We start from the raw sequence: 19,970 nt of genomic DNA, 5'->3' as shown, positions 1-19,970 counted from the left end.
CTGTGGGCCCGTCAAGCAAAGCCACCTTCACAAACCTGTGTTGTCGACGGAGTGGGCTCATGGTAATTTGGCGACATTGCTGGGAGATGCTGCTCTGGGATCCGCTAGTATATCTACATTTGTATTTGAGGAAATACATCATCGTACAGTCACTTGTGTCTGTAAGTACTTTAGTTTTGCGAATTTTCTCACCTTATTGGCTGATGATCTTTTATTTTGATTGATACTTTTCTAGCCAAGCTTTGCAGAGTTAGCTAAATACGTGAGGGTAGGTTGACAGAATCATCTATACTTTGCACAGAGAGTGGTTCTCAACCTTAACTGCACAATAAAGGCACCTAGGGAGCTTTAAGACAGGTACTACGCCAAGGCCCTGCCACAGATGGATTGAATCATGGGCTCTGTGGGTGAGGGCCAGGCACTGGAATGTTCACCAACCCCACCAGGTGATCCGAATGTGCAGCCAAGTTTGAGGAAAGGGACTAATGTGGCCTAAACTCAATTCCAACCACCCAGGTGAGGATAACCGGACCAGAAAGTAAGTCGCAGGGAAAGGGAGCAGGGCAATTTTTAAAGCTGGGTTTCCAGCTATGACAGCTGGGAGCCAAGTCTCCAGATGCCACAGGCTATGATGCTGCGTGGTACAAGTTTTTCTCTGACAGGAGGGAGGCTGTGCCCTGGGACAGCATGTTGTTTAGGGCACTACTTGAAACAATTTCATGATGACCACAATGGGGCCCACTGGGAATTTCTCTAAACTCTATTATGCCAGTTATCTGTACTCCGTTGCCTAATTTTGTTTTCAAGATTGTGTTAGCTCCAGTCCTTGGCAAAGCAAACCAGAAGACGAGATTAGCCATGCAAGAAATTTATTAGGGCAAACACCTCTGAAGGAAAAAGAGAGGGAGGGAAGAGCCAGTTGGCAGACTGTGTTGCAGGTGTGATCCCTCCCATGAAGGAGCGAGGGAAGGAAAGAGGACTGAGAAGGAAGCTCCAGCCAGGGCACTGGGGAGTCCTTGAGCCAATTAAAGGAACTCCAGGTCTCATGGAAATGGCCCTTTATATGTAACCCTGTTGTGTCCAGGTATTGGCTGGGAGCAGCTCAAGGAAAACATGGCCTTGGGGCCAACGTGGTGGTGGGTTCAGAGTGTAGCAGCTGGACTGTGAGTCAGTTTTACTCCATCATCTCTCAATGGTGCATCTTCATGGCCACCACAAACACAGCCCCATCCTTCAGATACTTTGACAGTTTCAATCATCTGATTCTCTATAACCTGGAGAGTGGCTGGTACAAAACAGTGTGGTTTATATGCCTCTGAGTATGTCTTAGGACTGATGAAGAAGAAAATGTTACCTCTTTGAGGAAATCTAACTTTAGAATCTCTCTGGGAGGTAAGCTAGATCTCTGCCTTTTGTTTTGATATCCTGACCTAGTGTCTTGCATTCCTATAAAACTTTTTGTACGAAGAAAGAAGAATCTAAAATTTTTTAGCATCAACGGTCTACCAGTTACTTGCTGTTCAGTGTACTTTACATACAAATTCTCACTTAATCCTTTAAAAAATAACCTTATAAAGTAAGTATTATTATCCTCATTTTACAGATGAAAAATCTGAGGCTCAGAAATTTATAGGAACTTGCCCAAGATTACAAATTACTGAGTGTGTGGAATGGCCAGGTTCTTGAATCCAGACCCGTCACCTTTGAACTGCGGTTCAACACTTGCTTTTGGAGGTTACCCATTCCTGGCATGTTCCATTCTCTGACTTAGTGTCCACGCTTGATTATAGAGGCCAGGGAAGTAGTAACATTCTCCTACCCCACACCCCTTCTCCATAAGCACATTTTAATGCATTTCCAAAGCAAGGAGATGAATTCAAATATAGTAACATCTAAAAAGTGCATAATTTTATAAGTTTTGCCAAGATTCATATCTTATTTAACATTAAGTTAATAGGGGCTGGAAGTTTGGTCATGAGGTATGAGAATAAAAAGACGGAGGGATAATAGAAAGAAAAAAACTTGAGAGCAAAAATTCCTCCAAACTTTAAAAGGAGTATCTAAATGTTCCCCAAAATAAATAGCTGGGATACACTCTTTAAGGCAGAACTAACAATAGCAAAAAGGAAAAGCATTTGAAACAATTAGAAGAACATTTGCATACCACCAACCACATACCTGTAAACAGCTACTTTTCCTGTTCCGAACGCACCCACAATTAAATCTAAAAAAGACAAAAACGCAAAACACATGCACGATTTTATAGAAACAATCTAAGCTCATAATCATAAATAGCACAGAGAGCAACCTGAAATGCCGATTGCAGGGTGAGTCACAAAAACAAGAATAGCAGATCGCACCTTTCTTAAGACATTTTGGAAAGACATTGGAACTTCACTATACTAACTCAAGATGGCACATAAATCAATAGATCTCAAACCCTTCTGAACGAAGGAAGGCCAGCTTTCTAGAAATGTGTAAGAAACTCATCATAACACCATTTCTCCTATCCTCCAGACTCAAGGCAAACATCTTATAGGAAGCAAAATGGAAAGAGCATGCGCTTAGTGCCTACAGTGTACCAGGCTCCTGGCACGTACTGTTTTATTATTTCTCTACCAGCAACAACCCTATGAGGCAAAGTGGGACATTTTGACTGTCATTTGGGATACAACCATTTGCTGTTTACAAATAGCCTTGATGGTGAGTATACTTTTGGCAAAGTGATCAGTAGTATGTGAAATAACTGACATATCATTATAATGATCTTCAATACAACAACAATGATAATAATAAATAGCACATATTGAATACTTACTCTAGGCCAGGAATTCTTCTAAGTGATTAACCTTAATTGATTCTTAACAGGAATTTAGGAAGTCTCTACTAGTAGCACAATTTCGCAGAGGAGTAAATTGAGGCATGAAGATGCTAACCTATAAATTCACTAAAGTTCATACAACTAGGAGGAGGTGAAGCTGGGTTACAGCAGTCCTGGGCAGTAGAGCAATCTTAGACTTTTTGAGGAGTAATACTCACAGTGATCTCAGTGATTAGCTACTTTATGGGTAAAACTCTGTTTTCCTTATTCTAATGGATAATGGTTATTCTTGGTGGATGCAGTCAAACAAAAATAAAAATGACAATGGCTAAATCTGTAGAGTAAAATTTAGATGTAGATGTGAGTAAACTGAACTTGGTAGAAATAATGGCCACAGAAGAAAACTTACAACAGTTGAAACTATAATGGGTTAATTCCAGTAGAATGGAAGTGAAAATGAAAAAATAAAAGCGGGGGAACTGATTTGGCCACGCCATATGGAAAACCGATCAAGGAATTTAAGGTATCATGGAGTTCGCACAGGAAAATGATTTTTAGCCACAGTCCCTTGGCACTCACCTTTCCATCCATAGGAACAGTGTCAGACCGTAAGAAGCTATGATTCTCCTTGGAGGGCCAGAAGTGACCTGGGCATAGCCCTCAGCCAATGATGGATGATGGATGGGAACAGATGATGGATGGGAATGGATGATAACTAGGCATGATAGCCAGCACAGCTTCCTTACCCCTCAAGTAGGATAACTGAGGCATGTTCTTCCCTGACTCCCAGATTTCCCCGGCTATAGTTACTCATAGTGTCAACCTGCTTGACAATCATCTTTTATTGCATCCTTCCTTTGCATGTCTCTCTTGCCTACTCCCTTAGCAACGTTTCTTTGGACCACTTCTCAAGTAAATTTCTTCTTTTCTAATCCTTGTCTTAACGTCTGCCCTGGAAGAACCCAACCTAAGACACAATAATTCTTGTTAAAAATGTTTGTTTTAAAAAAAAATGGACTAAAAAATCTTCAGGCTTAAAAACCACAGTCAAAACGTCTCCTGTTTTATTGATACAGAATCAGATTCAGATAATATGCTCAGAATTGGGCTCCAAAGCTCCACACTTAAAAAGATGTCTATGCTAATGTTTAAATAAGTCAAATGAAGGTCATCTAAGGAGCGCTGTGTTTGTGAGATTAAAGAACACACTAAGAAAAGGGCTACAATTTGCCCAACTATGGCTCATGAAATAAAATAGTTATTTCCAAGGGTTTCAGTCTTTGAAGCCAGAAGCCAAAGTTTCTAAGTCTACCAACTTTAAAAATTCTATCAGAATTTCAACTCTTTCAACAATTTTCATATTTATTTTTTCTGTCACATTCATCTCTTCCAGCATACAGTGCACTTTTTCTAGGGCAGAGGAAAAAGAGTTAGTGATGCGAAGACCCATGAACTCTGTTCTTCCTGTGTAACCACGAGCTCCAATATTTAGACAAGTGTAGCTCAGGTGGCCCTCGGCCTGATCCACATCTGTTAACATGACTCCAGACAGGAGAGTTCTGTTATGAAAACTGATGCAAGAGAAATATGTGCTTTGTTTTGGGCTCCAAATAAGGCGAAATATTTACATACCAAGATTAGACATTTTATAGATAACTGATGAATTTTCATAATTGACTTTCTGGAAGCGGCAAAGAAAATAGGACTGTAAGCCCTTCGAGGGCAGGAATCTTTCTTCAGGTTTGTGTATCACAAATACTTCATGGAATGGTATGGGTTGGAATAAAGGAAGAAAAAAATAATCTTTTCATCCAGAGTGCCAGATACAGGTCAGGGACTTTATAAATGCCTGTGAAACAGGAGGATGAGTAATAACAAGGAAATGCACTAGAGATGAGAAAGAGAACGAAATGAGAGAATTATTAAGACAGGCTAATGCAAACTACAGTTAAATTTTGCTGGAGTTTTGCACATGCACTTGTAAAGTGTTGAGAGAGAGAAACACACACACACAGACTCCAGATTCTAGAAAATTCTAGAAAGTAATATAGAGGCTGCATCATGACTAGATTGTCATTATAGACGAGAAATTGAGACACATCCTCCAGATGGTCATAAGCAAGAGGGCTTTTCCTTTAGGAACTCTGACTCCTGCGCCTTAGGGTGGGAATTTTCCTACTCTGGAAAAATAAAATAACTGGCACAATAGGCCACAATTTTCTTCATGAGAATGTGGCCACAGTTATTCAGAGGCCAAGAAAACAGTTATCTACCACCAAAGTATGTTTGTCTTTTGAGACACCACCTTGGTATTGTGCCTGCTGGAAAAAGTTAGAAGCATTTATGCTCGGGACCTTAAAATTATCAGATTTCTCTAGGGGAGGAGAATTCATCTACTGATTTGTGTTTCTAGTCAACTTGTCCTTCCAAAATATGTGATTTGCTTTGATAAATACTATGCGGTTTCCAGATATACATGGAAATGTTATATATTATAATGACACATATCTGTAATGACACATACTTGTACATACGTGTGTCTGTACACATATACATATATAGCCACATAGTTTTAAACAGTCTTGCATAATTACATCATGCTTAGGAATTTAAATGATAATCAGAAGACAAAGAAATTTTGGTGTTGATATTTGGATTCATAACTACAAACTTTCTCCCTCATTTTGAGACATCTTATATCATTACGCAATGTTTACTTTCCTTTCTTATAGAAACTTCTTAAAGGGAGATTCTGAGACAAAAAAATGAAAAACTTTGCCTTTCTTTGTACAAAGACATCTAGCCATTTTTTTTTTTCTTGGAGAAATAACTGGCGACTAAAATTGGTTCTTTCCCCTTAATCAAAAACTGTTTTCAAAATGCTGGGGTCCTTTATCACCTCCCATTGCCTGAGAAACAGAGTTTATTTTCCTTTTGGCCTTTGATGGCACAACTGAGTACTTTTAAGGATTCAAAAAGGGGCATTAGCATGAAGGCAGGATCAGTTGGCAAGAAAAAATAACCTTAAAAATGTGAGGTCATAGGAGATGTCTTACACCTCCGTTTTGTATTTGATTTCTCCCAAATTGTTATTTTTGAATGGGGATGAAGCAAAGAGCCAAGCTTTTGGAGGGGTACTTGGACTACAGAGTCTGATTTCATTAAGCTATGAAGGAAATTTTAGAGTCGGAAGAAGTTCTGTGTGAAAACATCAGCTTTGTTTTGAGTGTGGATTTGAAGCTTGGGCTTAGGTGGGCAGAGAGGAAAGAGAGAGAGTGGACACTTCCTAGGAGAAGGGGCTGCAGACAGAAAGGGAAGATGACAAGAAGAGTGGTGACAGTATTAGATTAAACAGTCACCCAGAGTCGTTTCATGGGGGAAGTCTCCACGGCCACCTAGGTGCCCATATTTCATAAGCTGTGAGCCGCCTTATCTGCAACCTTCTTACTTCTCACTTCTGACTCTCATCTTCTTGAGCAACATACTAACGCTGAAGTCTCTTGCTGAAAATGCCATCACTTTCTTTTTCATTTTGGAATTACAAAACATTTACTATTTTAGAATAATTCCGGACAATGAGCATTGCCATAAAGAACTTCCAAATAAATGAGAAACATGGAAACGTCAAACTAAGAGTTGTATGAAAAGATTACGATTACTCAAAAGGGAGGGCTCCGTAAACATGACCCCCAAAAGGTAGAAATCACGAAGGAACTTTGGAATGTACACTTCTTTTGCAAAATATTGGAGCGAAGTCAAAAGAGAAAAGTGAAAGAAACAGAGGACGATGTTTTGTCATTTATATGCCAGATTAAATGTGAACATTTTCCAGTACTTACAATGTCTCGCACCTAGTACAGAACGAATGTTTATTATTATTAACCCTAATTCATAACAAACCTACAAATTAATAATAAAACTATCAACATTCTAATAAAAAGGTTATGAACAGACAATTCACATACAAATAAATAGCTATGACCAATAAATACATGAAAAGATGCTCACCCTCATTAGTCTTCAAAGAAATACAAGTGAAAGGAACAATGAGGTATCATTCTTGACCTTTCAAATTTGAAAAGATGAAAAGTTTAGCACTAGGCAATTTGGGTAGAGCGCAGGGGACCAGGAACTCATATGCTCTGTTTGAGGGGATATAAATTGGCACAGTTTTCTTGGGAGTTTCTTGAGGGAATATAAATTGGCGCAATTTTCTCTCACCCAGCATTTACATTTCTAGGAATTTATCCTGTGGATAAATTGGACAATGGTGCAAAGTATGGAACAAAAGGTAATTTTCTAAATATTTTAATTGTGCTAATTCCTTTGTTACAACAATCCCATGAGGTAGAAACTTTAATTATCCCCATTTGAAAATGAGGAAAATGAGGCACAGAGAAGCTAAATACAGTAAGTGGCAAGGTCAAGTTTAAAACCCAGAATGTCTAGCTGTCACCTATTTTTACCACAGTGCCTCCCAGGAGCATAGCTACAGGCTATTTTTTCTCTTTTCAAAATTTTGAAAAATTAAGGGATATTTTACATACAGTAAATTTCATCCTTTTCGGTATCCTGTTCTAAGAGCTTTGATAAATGTATCTGGTCGTACAACAACCACTACAATCAATATATAGAACAGTTCCACCATCCCAAAATGTCCCCATGCCACTTTGTAAACAAGCCTGTCCCCACCCTTAGGCCCCTGCATCTACTAGTCTGTTTCCAGAACGTCACATAAATGGAGGCATACTGTGGGTAGCTTTTTGGATCTGGCTTCTTTCACTCAGCTTACTGCACTTGAGATTCATCCATGATGCTGTGTGTGTCAGCAGCTCACCCTTTTTATTGCTGAGTAGTATTCCACGGTGTGAATGGCTCATGGTTTGCTTATCCATCTGCTTGAGTTGTTTCTGGTTTTTGGAAAGTCGCTATAAACATTCGTGTACAGATTTTTGTGTCCCTACAGGCTGATTTTGATCTGTAAATTGTCTCTCGTTGGATCTCTCTAACATCTTTGAAGCCCTCTTTTAAATGCAATGTTTTATTTCATGTGGAAAATTACTGAATGGAGGGGAGAAATTCAGGAATTCTAAATTGCAGTTCATTATGTTGAGGTATTTTCCTTCTATACCCATTTTATTTAGAGTTTTTATCATAAATGGATGCTGTATCTTGTCAAATGCTTTCTCTGCGTCTATTGAGATGATCATGTGATTTTTATTCTTCATTTTGTTAATGTGGTGTATCACATTGATTGATTTGCGGATGTTGAACCATCCCTGCATCCCCGGAATGAAACCCACTTGATCATGATGTATGATCTTTTTAATGTATTGTTGTATTCGATTTGCTAGTATTTTGTTGAAGATTTTTGCATCAATGTTCATCAGTGATATTGGCCTGTAATTTTCTTCTTTTGTGTTGTCCTTGTCTGGTTTTGTTATGAGGATAATGTTTGCTTCGTAGAAGGAGTTAGGAAGCCTCCCCTCCTCTTCAATTTTTTGGAAGAGTTTGAGAAGGATAGGTATTAAGTCTTCTTTGAATGTTTGGTAGAATTCACCAGGGAAGCCATCTGGTCCTGGACTTTTATTTTTTGGGAGGTTTTTAACGGCTGTTTTGATCTCCTTACTGGTGATCGGTCTATTCAAATTTTCTACATCTTCTTGGTCCAGTTTTGGAAGGTTGTATGTTTCTAAGAATTTATCCATTTCTTCTAGATTATCCAATTTGTTGGCCTATAGCTTTTCACAGTATTCTCTTATTATCTTTTGTATTTCTGAGGTGTCCATTGTAATCTCTCCTCTTTCATTTCTGATTTTATTTATTTGAGACTTCTCTCTTTTTTTCTTGGTGAGTCTAGCTAAGGGTTTGTCAATTTTGTTTATCTTTTCTTTTTTTTCTTTATATTTATTTTTTTATTGAGTTATTGATAGGCTACAATCTTGTGAAATTTCAGTTGTACGTTAATGTTTGTCAGTCATGTTGTAGGTGCACCACTTCACCCTTTGTGCCCACCCCACACCCCACCTTTCCCCTGGTAGCCACTAAACTGTTCTTAGTCCATAATTTTAAATTCCTTATATGAGTGGAGTCATACACAGATTATCCTTCTCTCGCTGGCTTATTTCACTTAACATAATTCTCTCAAGGTCCATCCATGTTATTGCAAATGGAATGATTTTGTTCTGTTTTGCAGCTGAGTAGTATTCCATTGTATATATGTACCACATCTTCTTTATCCATTCGTCTGTTGATGGGCACTTAGGTTGCTTCCACGTCTTGGCTATTGTAAACAGTGCTGCAATAAACATTGGGGTGCACAGGACTTTTGGGATTGCTGACTTCAGGCTCTTTGGATAAATACCCAGTAGTGGGATGGCTGGATCGTATGGTAGTTCTATTTTTAATTTTTTGAGGAATCTCCATACTGTTTTCCATAGTGGCTGCACCAGTTTGCATTCCCACCAGCAGTGTATGAGGGTTCCTTTTTCTCCTCAACCTCTCCAACATTTGTTGCTATTAGTTTTAGATATTTTTGTCATTCTAACGGGTGTAAGGTGACATCTTAGTGTAGTTTTGATTTGCATTTCCCTGATGATCAGCGATGATGAGCATCTTTTCATGTGCCTATTGGCCATCAGTATATCTTCTTTGGAGAGATGTCTGCTCATTTCTCCAGCCCATTTTTTGATTGGGTTGTTTGATGTTTTGTGGTTGAGTTGTCAGAGTTCTTTATATATTATGGATATTAAGCCTTTGTCAGATATATGACTTGCAAATATTTTTTCCCAGTTAGTGGGTTGTTTTTTTGTTTCAATCCTGTTTTCATTTGCCTTGAAGAAGCTCTTTAATCTGATGAAGTCCCATTTGTTTATTCTTTCTATTGTTTCCCTTCTCTGAGAAGGCATGGTGTCCAAAAAGATCCTTTTAATACTGATGTCAAAGAGTGTACTGCCTACGTTTTCTTCCAGAAGCCTTATGGTTTCAGGTCTCACCTTTAGGTCTTTGATCCATTTTGAGTTTATTTTGGTGAATGGTGAAAAAGAATGGTCAATTTTCATTCTTTTACATGTGGCTTTCCAGTTTTCCCAGCACCATTTGTTGAAAAGACTTTCTTTTCTCCATTGTATGCCCTCAGCTCCTTTGTCAAAGATAAGCTGTCCATAGATGTGTGGTTTTATTTCTGGGCTTTCAATTCTGTTCCATTGATCCGTGCACCTGTTTTTGTACCAGTACCATGCTGTTTTGATTACTGTAGCTTTGTAGTAAGTTTTGAAGTCAGGGATTGTGATGCCTCCCGTTTTGTTCTTTTTTCTCAGGATTGCTTTAGCAATTCGGGGTCTTTTGTTGCCCCATATGAATTTTAGGATTCTTTGTTCTAATTCTGTAAAGAATGTCATGGGGATTCTGATTGGGATGGCGTTGAATCTGTAGATTGCTTTAGGTAGAACGGACATTTTACCTATGTTTATTCTTCCAATCCATGTACATGGAATGTCTTTCCATCTCCTTATGTCGTCATCCAATTCTCTCAGAAAGGCCTTGTAATTTTCATTATCTAGGTCCTTCACTTCCTTAGTTAAATTTACCCCAAGGTATTTTATTCTTTTTGTTGCGATTGTGAATGGTATTGTATTCTTGAGTTCTTTTTCTGTTGTTTCATTACTGGAGTATAGAAATGCTACTGATTTATGCAAATTGATTTTATACCCTGCAACTTTGCTGTAGTTGTTGATTACTTCTAACAGTTTTCCAATGGATTCTTTGGGGTTTTCTATATATAAGATCATGTCGTCTGCAAACAGCGAGAGTTTCACTTCTTCCCTCCCTATTTGGATTCCTTTTATTCCTTTTTCTTGCCTGATTTCTCTGGCCAGGACCTCCAGAACTATGTTAAATAAGAGTGGTGATAGAGGGCATCCTTGTCTCGTTCCTGTTTTCAGGGGGATGGCGTTCAGTTTTTGCCCATTGAGTATGATGTTGGCTATGGGTTTGTCGTATATGGCCTTTATTATGTTGAGGTAGTTTCCTTCTATGCCCATTTTGTTCAGAGTTTTTATCATAAATGGCTGTTGGATCTTGTCAAATGCCTTCTCTGCATCTATTGAGATGATCATGTGGTTTTTATTCCTCAGTTTGATGTGGTGTATCACTTTGATTGATTTGCGGATGTTGAACCATCCCTGCGTCCCTGGTATGAATCCCACCTGATCCTGATGTATGATTCTTTGATGAATTGCTGAATTCTGGTTGCCAAAATTTTGTTTAGAATTTTTGCATCTATGTTCATCAGTGATATTGGCCTGTAGTTCTCTTTTTTCGTGGTGTCCTTGTCAGGTTTTGGTATCAGCGTGATGTTGGCCTCATAGAATGTGTTAGGAAGTGTTCCATCTTCCCTAATTTTTTGGAATAGCTCGAAAAGGATAGGTATTAAATCCTCTCTGAAAGTTTGGTAGAATTCCCCAGGAAAGCCATCTGGTCCTGGGATTTTATTCTTTGGGATGTTTTTGATTCCTGTTTCAATCTCTTTCCTTGTGATTGGTCTGTTCAAATTGTCTGCCTCTTTTTGAGTGAGCTTTGGGAGATTGTAGGAGTCCAAGAATTTATCCATTTCCTCTAGGTTATCCATTCTGTTGGCATATAGTTTTTTGTAGTATTCTCTTATAATCTGTTGTATTTCTGCAGAGTCTGTTGTTATTTCTCCTCACTCATTTCTGATTTTGTTTATTTGAGCTTTCTCCCTTTTTTTCTTTGTAAGTCTGGCTAGTGGTTTGTCAATTTTGTTTATCTTCTCAAAAAACCAGCTCGTTGTCTCATTGATCCTTTCTACTGCCTTTTTCGTTTCAATAGTATTTATTTCTGCTCTGATTTTTATTATTTCTCTCCTTCTGCTGACTTTGGGCTTCATTTGTTCTTTTTTCTCTAGTTCAGTTAGGTGTGCTTTAAGGTTGCTTACTTGGGGTTTTTCTTGTTTGTTAAGATGTGCCTGTATTGCGATGAATTTTCCTCTTAATACAGCTTTTACATATGAGTTGATATGGCATGCTATCATTTTCATTTGTTTCCAGGTATTTTTTTATTTCTTCTTTAATTTCTTCAATGATCCATTGCTTGTTCAGTAGTGTGTTGTTTAGTCTCCACATCTTTGTGCCTTTCTCAGCTTTTTTCTTGTAATTAATTTCTAGCCTTATAGCACTATGATCTGAGAAGATGCTTGTTATTATTTCAATTTTTTTAAATTTGTAGAGGCTTGCCTTGTTTCCCAACATATGGTCTATCCTAGAGAATGTTCCATGTGCACTTGAGAAGAATGTGTATTCAGCTCTTTCAGGGTGGAGTGATCTATATATGTCTATTAAGTCCAATTGTTTTAGTTTTTCATTTAGCTCCACTATTTCCTTGTTGATTTTGTGTCTGGATGATCTGTCCATTGATGTGAGTGGGGTGTTGAGGTCCCCTACTATTATTGTGTTGTTTTTAACATCTTCCTTTAGGTCTGTTAATAGTTGCTTTATGAATCTTGGTGCTCCTGTGTTGGGTGCATAGATATTTATAAGCGTTATTTCTTCTTGATGAAGTGTCCCTTTGATCATTATATATTGTCCCTCTGTGTCTCTCTTTACCTGTCTTATTTTGAAATCCACTTGGTCTGATATGAGAATTGCAACACTTGCCTTTTTTTCCTTGCTATTTGCTTGAAGTATTGTCCTCCACCCCTTCACCCTGAGTGTGTGTTTGTCCTTGGGGCTGAGGTGTGTTTCCTGGAGGCAACAAATTGTTGGATCCTGTTCTTTAATCCATTTTGCCACTCTGTGTCTTTTTATTGGAGAGTTCAATCCATTCACATTGAGAGTGATTATTGATGCATGTGGACTTAGTGCTGTTAATCTGTCGCTCATTATCTTGTTTTCCTGCATTTCTTTTCCTGTTTGCTTTACACTACCCATTTAATACTGCAATTTCTTAAGCTGGGTTTCTTAGATTTTTCCTTATTTATGATTTGTGACTCTGTTCTGTACTTTATTTTAGTGTCTACCTTGAAGTTTGTATTTAGAATCTCATGTATAATATAGTCTATTCTCTGGTGGTCTCTTACTTACTTGACCAATACTGATTTAGACCCTTTGCTCTTCCCCTCCTAAATAATTATTTTCATTTTTTATTCCAACTCGTCTTATTAATTGGTAGTTAGAGTGCTAAGATCATCCTTGCTTTGGTAGTTTCCTTACCTTTACCCTAATGCTATAGTTGAATATTTGCTATCCTGTTCTGGTTCTATCCGTCAGTCTCCCTAGTCTGTGGATTGTGTCCCCTTTCTCTCTTTTTTCTTTTTTCAGGTATGAGAGCCTTCTTGAGGATTTCTTGTAATGGAGGGCTTTTAGTTACAAATTCCCTTAACTTTTGTTTGTCTGGAAAAGATTTAATTTCTCCCTCATATCTGAAGGAAATTCTTGCTGGATAGAGTATTCTTGGCTGAAGATTTTTATCCTTTAAAGCTTTGAATATGTCACTCCATTCTCTCCTAGCTTGTAGGGTTTCTGTAGAGAAATCCGCTGACAGTCTGATAGGGGCTCCTTTATAGGTTATTCTCTTTTTTTTTCTTACTTCCCTGAGTACTCTTTCCTTATCTTTCCTTTTTGCCAACTTTACTACTATGTGCCTTGCAGTAGGTCTTTTTACATTGACAAATCTAGGAGATCTAAAACCCTCCTCTACACACATTTCTCCGTCAATCCCTAGATTTGGGAAGTTCTCTTCAATAATTTTGTTAAGCACACTTTCTGCTCCATTTTCCTTTTCCATATTCTCGGGAATTCCTATGATCCTTATGTTCTTACTCCTCATTGAATCCATTATCTCTCGGAGATTTTCCTCATTTTTTTTAATTCTTAGTTCTCTTTCTTCCTCTGTCTGGCACCATTCAGCCTGTCTATCTTCGATTATGCTAATTTTCTCCTCTATGTTGTCTACATGGGCATTCAGGGAATCCGTATTCTGTTTTATCTGGTCCATCGTGTTTTTCATCTCAAGTAATTCTGTTTGATTCTTCTTTATGATTTCAATCTCTTTTGTGAAGTAACTCCAGAACTCGGCTTGTTTCTCTATCTTTCTCTCTACCACATTGAGTTTTTTGATTATAGCTGCTCTGAACTCATTATCACTTAGTTTACCTAATTCCAAGTCCTCAGGACTTAATTCTATGTTTTTATTGTTTTCCTTCTGGTCTGGGGCTTTTATAAATTGCTGGATGGTAGAGGAGCGGTTTTTTCTCATGGTGGTAGAATTCAGTTGCAGTTACAGCCTGTCGCCACTAGATGGGGGTCAAGAGCCACGTGTTATGCGCTCTCCGCCTTGGGGCAAGATGGCTGCGCCCACTGGCTTTGTTTGGGGGAGGGGCTGTTACTCACACGCGCCGGTCTGGGTTCAGATCAGTTCTGTTCTCTGGTCTCCCAAGGCCCTTGATTTATGGGGTCCCCGCGGATGGAAGCTTTCCCCCCGTCAGCGGGTTTCCACTGAATCAGCGGCAGGAGTCCTGGATGATCCCCCGGTCGCGCGGCCCCTCCCCTGCTCCCTCCTGACCCGCGCCGCAGTGATCGCAGACTCTAGGGGAGGGAGCAATGTTCTCTCCTACCGTTCCAGCGCCTCCGAGGGTGTAAGCAAGGTTATGATCTCCGCCTTCTTGGTATTGTAGGTCTCTAACGAGCTGGCATTATGTTTATTCTCTGAAATTCAGTTCTTCCAATCTTTCGTTGTATTTTGGAGGGGAGAGAATCCCGGGTCAGCTCACCCCGCCATTTTGCTCCACTGTTTTTTCTGTTTATCTTTTCAAAGAACCAGCTCTTGGTTTCATTAATTTTTTCTATCATTTTTTTTAGTCTCTATTTTGTTTATTTCTGGTCTGATTTTTATTATTTCCTTCCTTTTGCTGATTTTGGGCTTTGTTTGTTGTTCTTTTTCCAGTACCTTTAGGCGTACTTTTAGATGAAGGAGAGTCTCTTCAATAAATGGTGTTGGGAAAACTGGACAGCCATATGCAAAAGAATGAAAGTAGACCATTCCCTTACACCATGCACAAAAATCAACTCAAAATGGATTAAAAACTTGAATGTAAGACCCGAAACCATGAGACTTCTAGAAGAAAACATAGGCAGTACGCTCTATGACGTTGGTCTGAGCAGCATATTTTCAAGTCCCATGTCTGACCAGGCAAGGGAAACAAAGGAAAAAATGAACAAATGGGACTACATCAAACTAAAAAGTTTCTGCACAGCAAAAGAAACCATCAACAAAACGAAAAGACAACTTAACAAGTGGGAGAAGATATTTGCAAACCACATATCAGACAAGGGGTTAATATCCAAAATATACAAAGAACTCATACAGCTCAACAACAAAAAAACCAACAATCCAATTAGAAAATGGGCAAAAGATCTGAACAGAGATTTCTCCAAAGAAGATATACAGATGGCCAACAGGCATATGAAAAGATGCTCAACATCATTAGCTATCAGGGAAATGCAAATCAAAACTACAATGGGGTATCATCTCACTCTGGCCAGAATGGCTATAATTAACAAGACAGGAAACAACAAATGTTGGAGAGGGTGTGGAGAGAAGGGAACCCTCGTTCACTGTTGGTGGCAGTGCAAAATGGTGCAGCCACTATGGAAAGCAGTTTGGAGTATCCTCAGGAAATTAAGGATAGATCTACCATATGATCCAGCTATTCCACTGCTGGGTATTTCTCCAAAGAACTTGAAAACACAAAGGCATAAAGGTACTTGCTCCCCTATGTTCACTGCGGCATTATACACAATAGCCAAGACTTGGAAGCCACCTAGGTGCCCATCAAGGGACAAATGGATAAAGAAGATGTGGTATTTACACACGATGGAATACTACTCAGCCATAAGAAATGATGAAATCCGGCCATTTGTGACAACATGGATGGACCTTGAGGGTATTATGCTGAGTGAAATAAGTCAGAGGGAGAAAGTCAAATACCATATGATCTCACTCATAAGTAGAAGATAAAAATGACAAAAAAAAAAAAACCCAAACACATAGCAGTGGAGATTGGACTGGTGGTTACCATTGGGGAAGGGAGCAGAGGGGAGGGCAAAAGGGGTGATTAGGCTCACATGTGAGGGGATGCACTATAATTAGTGTTCGGGTGGTGAACATGATGTAACGTACCAGAATTTGAAATATGATGTACATCCGAAAAAATAAAAATTAAAAAAAATAATAATAAATTGCAGTTCACTTTGCCCCTGGCTTCCTAGTGACTCTGGACAAGCCGCTATTCACTGCCAAATCTCTGGTGAAGTCTTCAAGGTGTAGATGAAGTCTTCTTCCAGATGAGAAAGCCAAGAGCTCAGTAGAATAAGTTGGGGTCGCATGGCTATGATTTCTCTGCTCTGATTTACAATCCAGGACTCTCCTTTGCCTCTTGAGTCAGCTCTGCTCCTGCAGGGTTTGGATTTCCTTTTACCTCCATTATGGGATAGCTAATTTCTGGCTTTTCTCCTGGCTCAACCAGACCTGGACATCAGACGTGCTCACCTCCATGACTCAGCTCCCTGAGCTCATCGTCCGCAGACTTCTGGCTCCTGTCTTGGCATTGCTGACCCTCACAGCTCATAGAGCTCTTCCAGGCACTTCTCATCATGGTCCAGGCTCCATCTCTGCTAAGCCCTTTCCCACAGCATACAAGCGTTTTAGAGAGGAAAAAAGGTTGTCAAGGATAGCTGTTTACCTGGACTCACCTAGGGTCTGCTCACCTTCACATAAGGATGATCTTAAGGGAAGTAACAGGATTAAAGACAGCATGTTAAACGATGGGTTAAAGATGGTGTGTAAATACGGCAATGTTGACTTATAAGTGGGTTATGAAATTGGCTTAAGTGTTTGGCACTGGAAAAGCAGCTCATGTCTGTGGGAAGCAGGCATTTAGATAAGTCTCCTTGAGTTTGGCAAATGTGTTAATCTAAAAATAGACAGAGGCTGCCTTTCTTCCTTGCTTTTTTATTGCAACATGCAAAACATTACTGAGAGGAAGGTTATGAGTTGAGGAAGAAATTTTTGGAAAATAAAATGCATGATTTTATCCCAGAAAGTAATAATCCTAACAATCTGTCTGAAATGCTTCCAAATGAACTCTGAAGAAAAACATTCATGAGTTGGACAGTGGTATTAGGTTGCAACATTCTAATTTGCGGAGGGTTTATTTTCCTTTAAAAAAAAAACCCACAAAAAAGTAACAGTGAAGTATCAAATGATGAGTGTGTTTCATGAAAATAATTTTCTATACGCTATTAGCATCCTGTGGCTGTAAGAATCACCCCTTTCTCTCTACTATTGCTTGATGTTTCACATGTCGCATTCCATGTTACATTATCCTTGTCATAGCCACACTTACAATATGTGTGCTGTCCAGTCAGTTGCTAAAAGTCCTGGAGAAAAGTTTGTTTCTTTAGGAGCAGTCCCATTTATAAGTGGCTGCCTACTGGGAAGGATTTCACAGTCTCCAGAAGAACCTAGTATCTCGCAAGACGACACTTCCCCGACATCCAGCCTGACAGATAAAACCCTATGATTAAAACCTTAGGGGACTACATAAGTTTGCTAAGTGTTATGGGCTGAACGTGTCCCCCCTCATACTCACATGATGAAGTCCTAACCCCCAGTACCTCCAAACGCAGCTCTAGTTGGAGACAACGTCTTTAAAGAGATAATTACTTTAAAATGAGGACATCAGAGTGAACCCTTATCTAATCTGATTTGGGTTTCATAAGAAGAGGAGATTAGGACATAGACACAGAGGGAAGATCATTTGAAGACACAGAGGGAAGACAGCCACCTACACGCCAAGGAGAGAGACCTCAGAAGAAACCAACCCTGCCCACACCTTGATCTTGGATTTGCAGCCTCCAGAACTAAGAGACAATAAATTTCTGTTCAAGCCACCCCGTGTGTGGTGCTTTGTTATGGCCGCCCAGCACACTGACACACTAAGAACCACATTGATAGAGCTGCAAGGGAGGTAGGAGACGAAGGGAAGAATATTTGTGCAGTTGTTCACCATCCTGGGCACCCTCATTCGACAACTCATTATTGAACACCCACTAGCCCACCATGAGCCAAGTCCTGTCCCAGTTGCCAAAGATTTAACAGAAAGCAAGTGGACGAAGTCCCTGCCCTCGAGGCACTTAGAATCTATCAGTCGACTCTCCAGGGGGGCTTATGAAAAATGCAGGCCAGCACCCACTGAATTAGAGTCTCTGGGTGCCACCTACTTCCGCTGGATCACTTACATCCTGATGAGAACAAGGATATTAGAGCCTTCCCCACTACATGTTTAAGAAAAGGAAATTGTGTAAGTTTCTGCTGCTGGTGTGGAGGAGCTCTTGGGGACAGAAAGAAAAGGAAGCAGCAGATGAGAGAGACTGAGCATCCCCCAAAATGAGCTTTACCTACTTCACAATCAAGTCTGAAGATGGGCCAGACTCCAAACTTTCTGTTGTACACTCACATTGTCATGAATTTCTGTTAGGGTTGGTAGTTTTCAGGAAACCAGCTATTAATGATATCATCACAGCAAAACGTCAGTGGGAAAACATAAGATGATGGCCATATAGAAAGAAGAGCCTCACATGGGCAATGTTTGCAAACAGGAAGTATGGAAGAGGATTTTGCTGCTGGGTTAGTCGTTTTGAAAATCTCTCCTCCCTCATAGGCTTTAGGCATAAATTACCTGAGTCATCACCTGAAGGCTCAGGCGTAGGTCTGGAGCAAAGAGTCTGGATTTCAGCATTAGAGCTTGTTTCTGGTCCCTCCCACCTCCATTTGGTGGAGAGTGTTAAGAAATAGCAAGAATTGACTGTGCAGAGTGCTTTAGAGTTTGCAGATAGCCTTCACAACAATCCTGAGGAGTGAGAAACTGGTCTGATGACCTGCCTTTTATGGCTAGAGAAGCTAAGGTTCAGAGATGTAAGAGGTATGTCCAAGATGGCAGAGCTGATAAATAATGGGAGAAGAAATCAGAATATGGGCCCCCTGACTCCCAGTTTGGTGTTGTTTCTACCATGCTGGCTACCAGCTCTCCTGGTCTAGTAGTTTGAACAACCGTTAGCACTTAAATGTCCAGTGGATACAGAACTAGGGTCAAGGGTTCTGCTTGTCAGGAGTGAGCAGAGCCTCTCACGACCCCAGGAGAGGATGTCAAAATACTTAAAAAGACATCATTGTCTCTACTTACATTTCTATTCTTATTCTGCACAGGAATAAAATAGTTCCCTGCTTTTAAGTAGAGTTGGAAGATAGTGGCCAAGTAAAGAGAGAGGAGAGCAATAGTTTATATGCCAAGATGTGTGGCTATGAGGAAATTGGTTTGTTTATTCATTCACTCCTTTATTTCCATTCATTCATTCACTCATTCAACAAATATTTACTAGATGCCTTTAGTGCCAACCACTGCTTGGGGGCACTCAGGACTCCATAATGAGCAAAAGTAAATCCAGTACTTGCTTTCAACTAATAAAATGTCAGGCCTAGTGGGGCAAAAGAGGCATTTATCAAATAATCACACGAACGTGCAATTCAATCTGAGATAAGTATTTTTAGAGAAAGGACAACAGCTAGGGAAGGCTTCCTGAGAAAGTGACATTTGAACTGAGTTCCTAAGTGGGAAGTGAACCCCCGGGAAAATGTCCAGGGTGCGCAAAGACAGAAGGCACGCTTCAAGTGAATTACACTAAAAGATGGCTTTTAAATCATATATTAATAAATTAAAAAGGACTCATAGAAAGAACATGCAGCAGGAGGTCAGAAATAATATAGGGGTTCTAAGTACAGGAGAATTTATTCCCACTTCTCCACATCCTCCCATCCCCCTTGAAAGGAACCAAGGCAAGCCAGTGAGTTTTTATTAACTATATATTTACAAGCGAGATCTAGTATAAATGATATCCTGTCATATTTATTGGTGCCTTGAGTTTCAGAAAGAAGCCAGCTTCTACAATTGAATGTTTGGAAGGTAGTTAGTTCAAACTTAAACCGACAGACTTCCGGTTTCTGGGCTAGTGTGTAAAAATCTTCGAAGTCGTGACTCCATCCTAACAACAAGTAAAAAGCCTAACAAGCTGAA

At 39.5% G+C, this 19,970-nt stretch overlaps 1 protein-coding gene across 1 annotated transcript in view; it reads right to left on the bottom strand.

Annotated features, from left to right (window-relative positions):
- The window catches only part of ITGA8 (integrin subunit alpha 8), a 165,594-nt gene that overhangs the window by 68,933 nt on the left and 76,691 nt on the right, over positions 1–19,970 (bottom strand). Inside the window, exon 14 of the mRNA XM_001916359.5 lies at positions 2,179–2,224. Within this exon, the coding sequence (XP_001916394.1) occupies positions 2,179–2,224 (46 nt within the window). The remainder of the gene's footprint in view (positions 1–2,178; positions 2,225–19,970) is intronic.

The sequence above is a fragment of the Equus caballus genome, chromosome 29 (genome assembly GCF_041296265.1).
Source record: "Equus caballus isolate H_3958 breed thoroughbred chromosome 29, TB-T2T, whole genome shotgun sequence".
Taxonomy (NCBI): Eukaryota; Metazoa; Chordata; class Mammalia; order Perissodactyla; family Equidae; genus Equus; species Equus caballus.
Note: the sequence above shows the minus strand (reverse complement) of the source record. Positions and strands in the feature narration are given on the sequence as shown.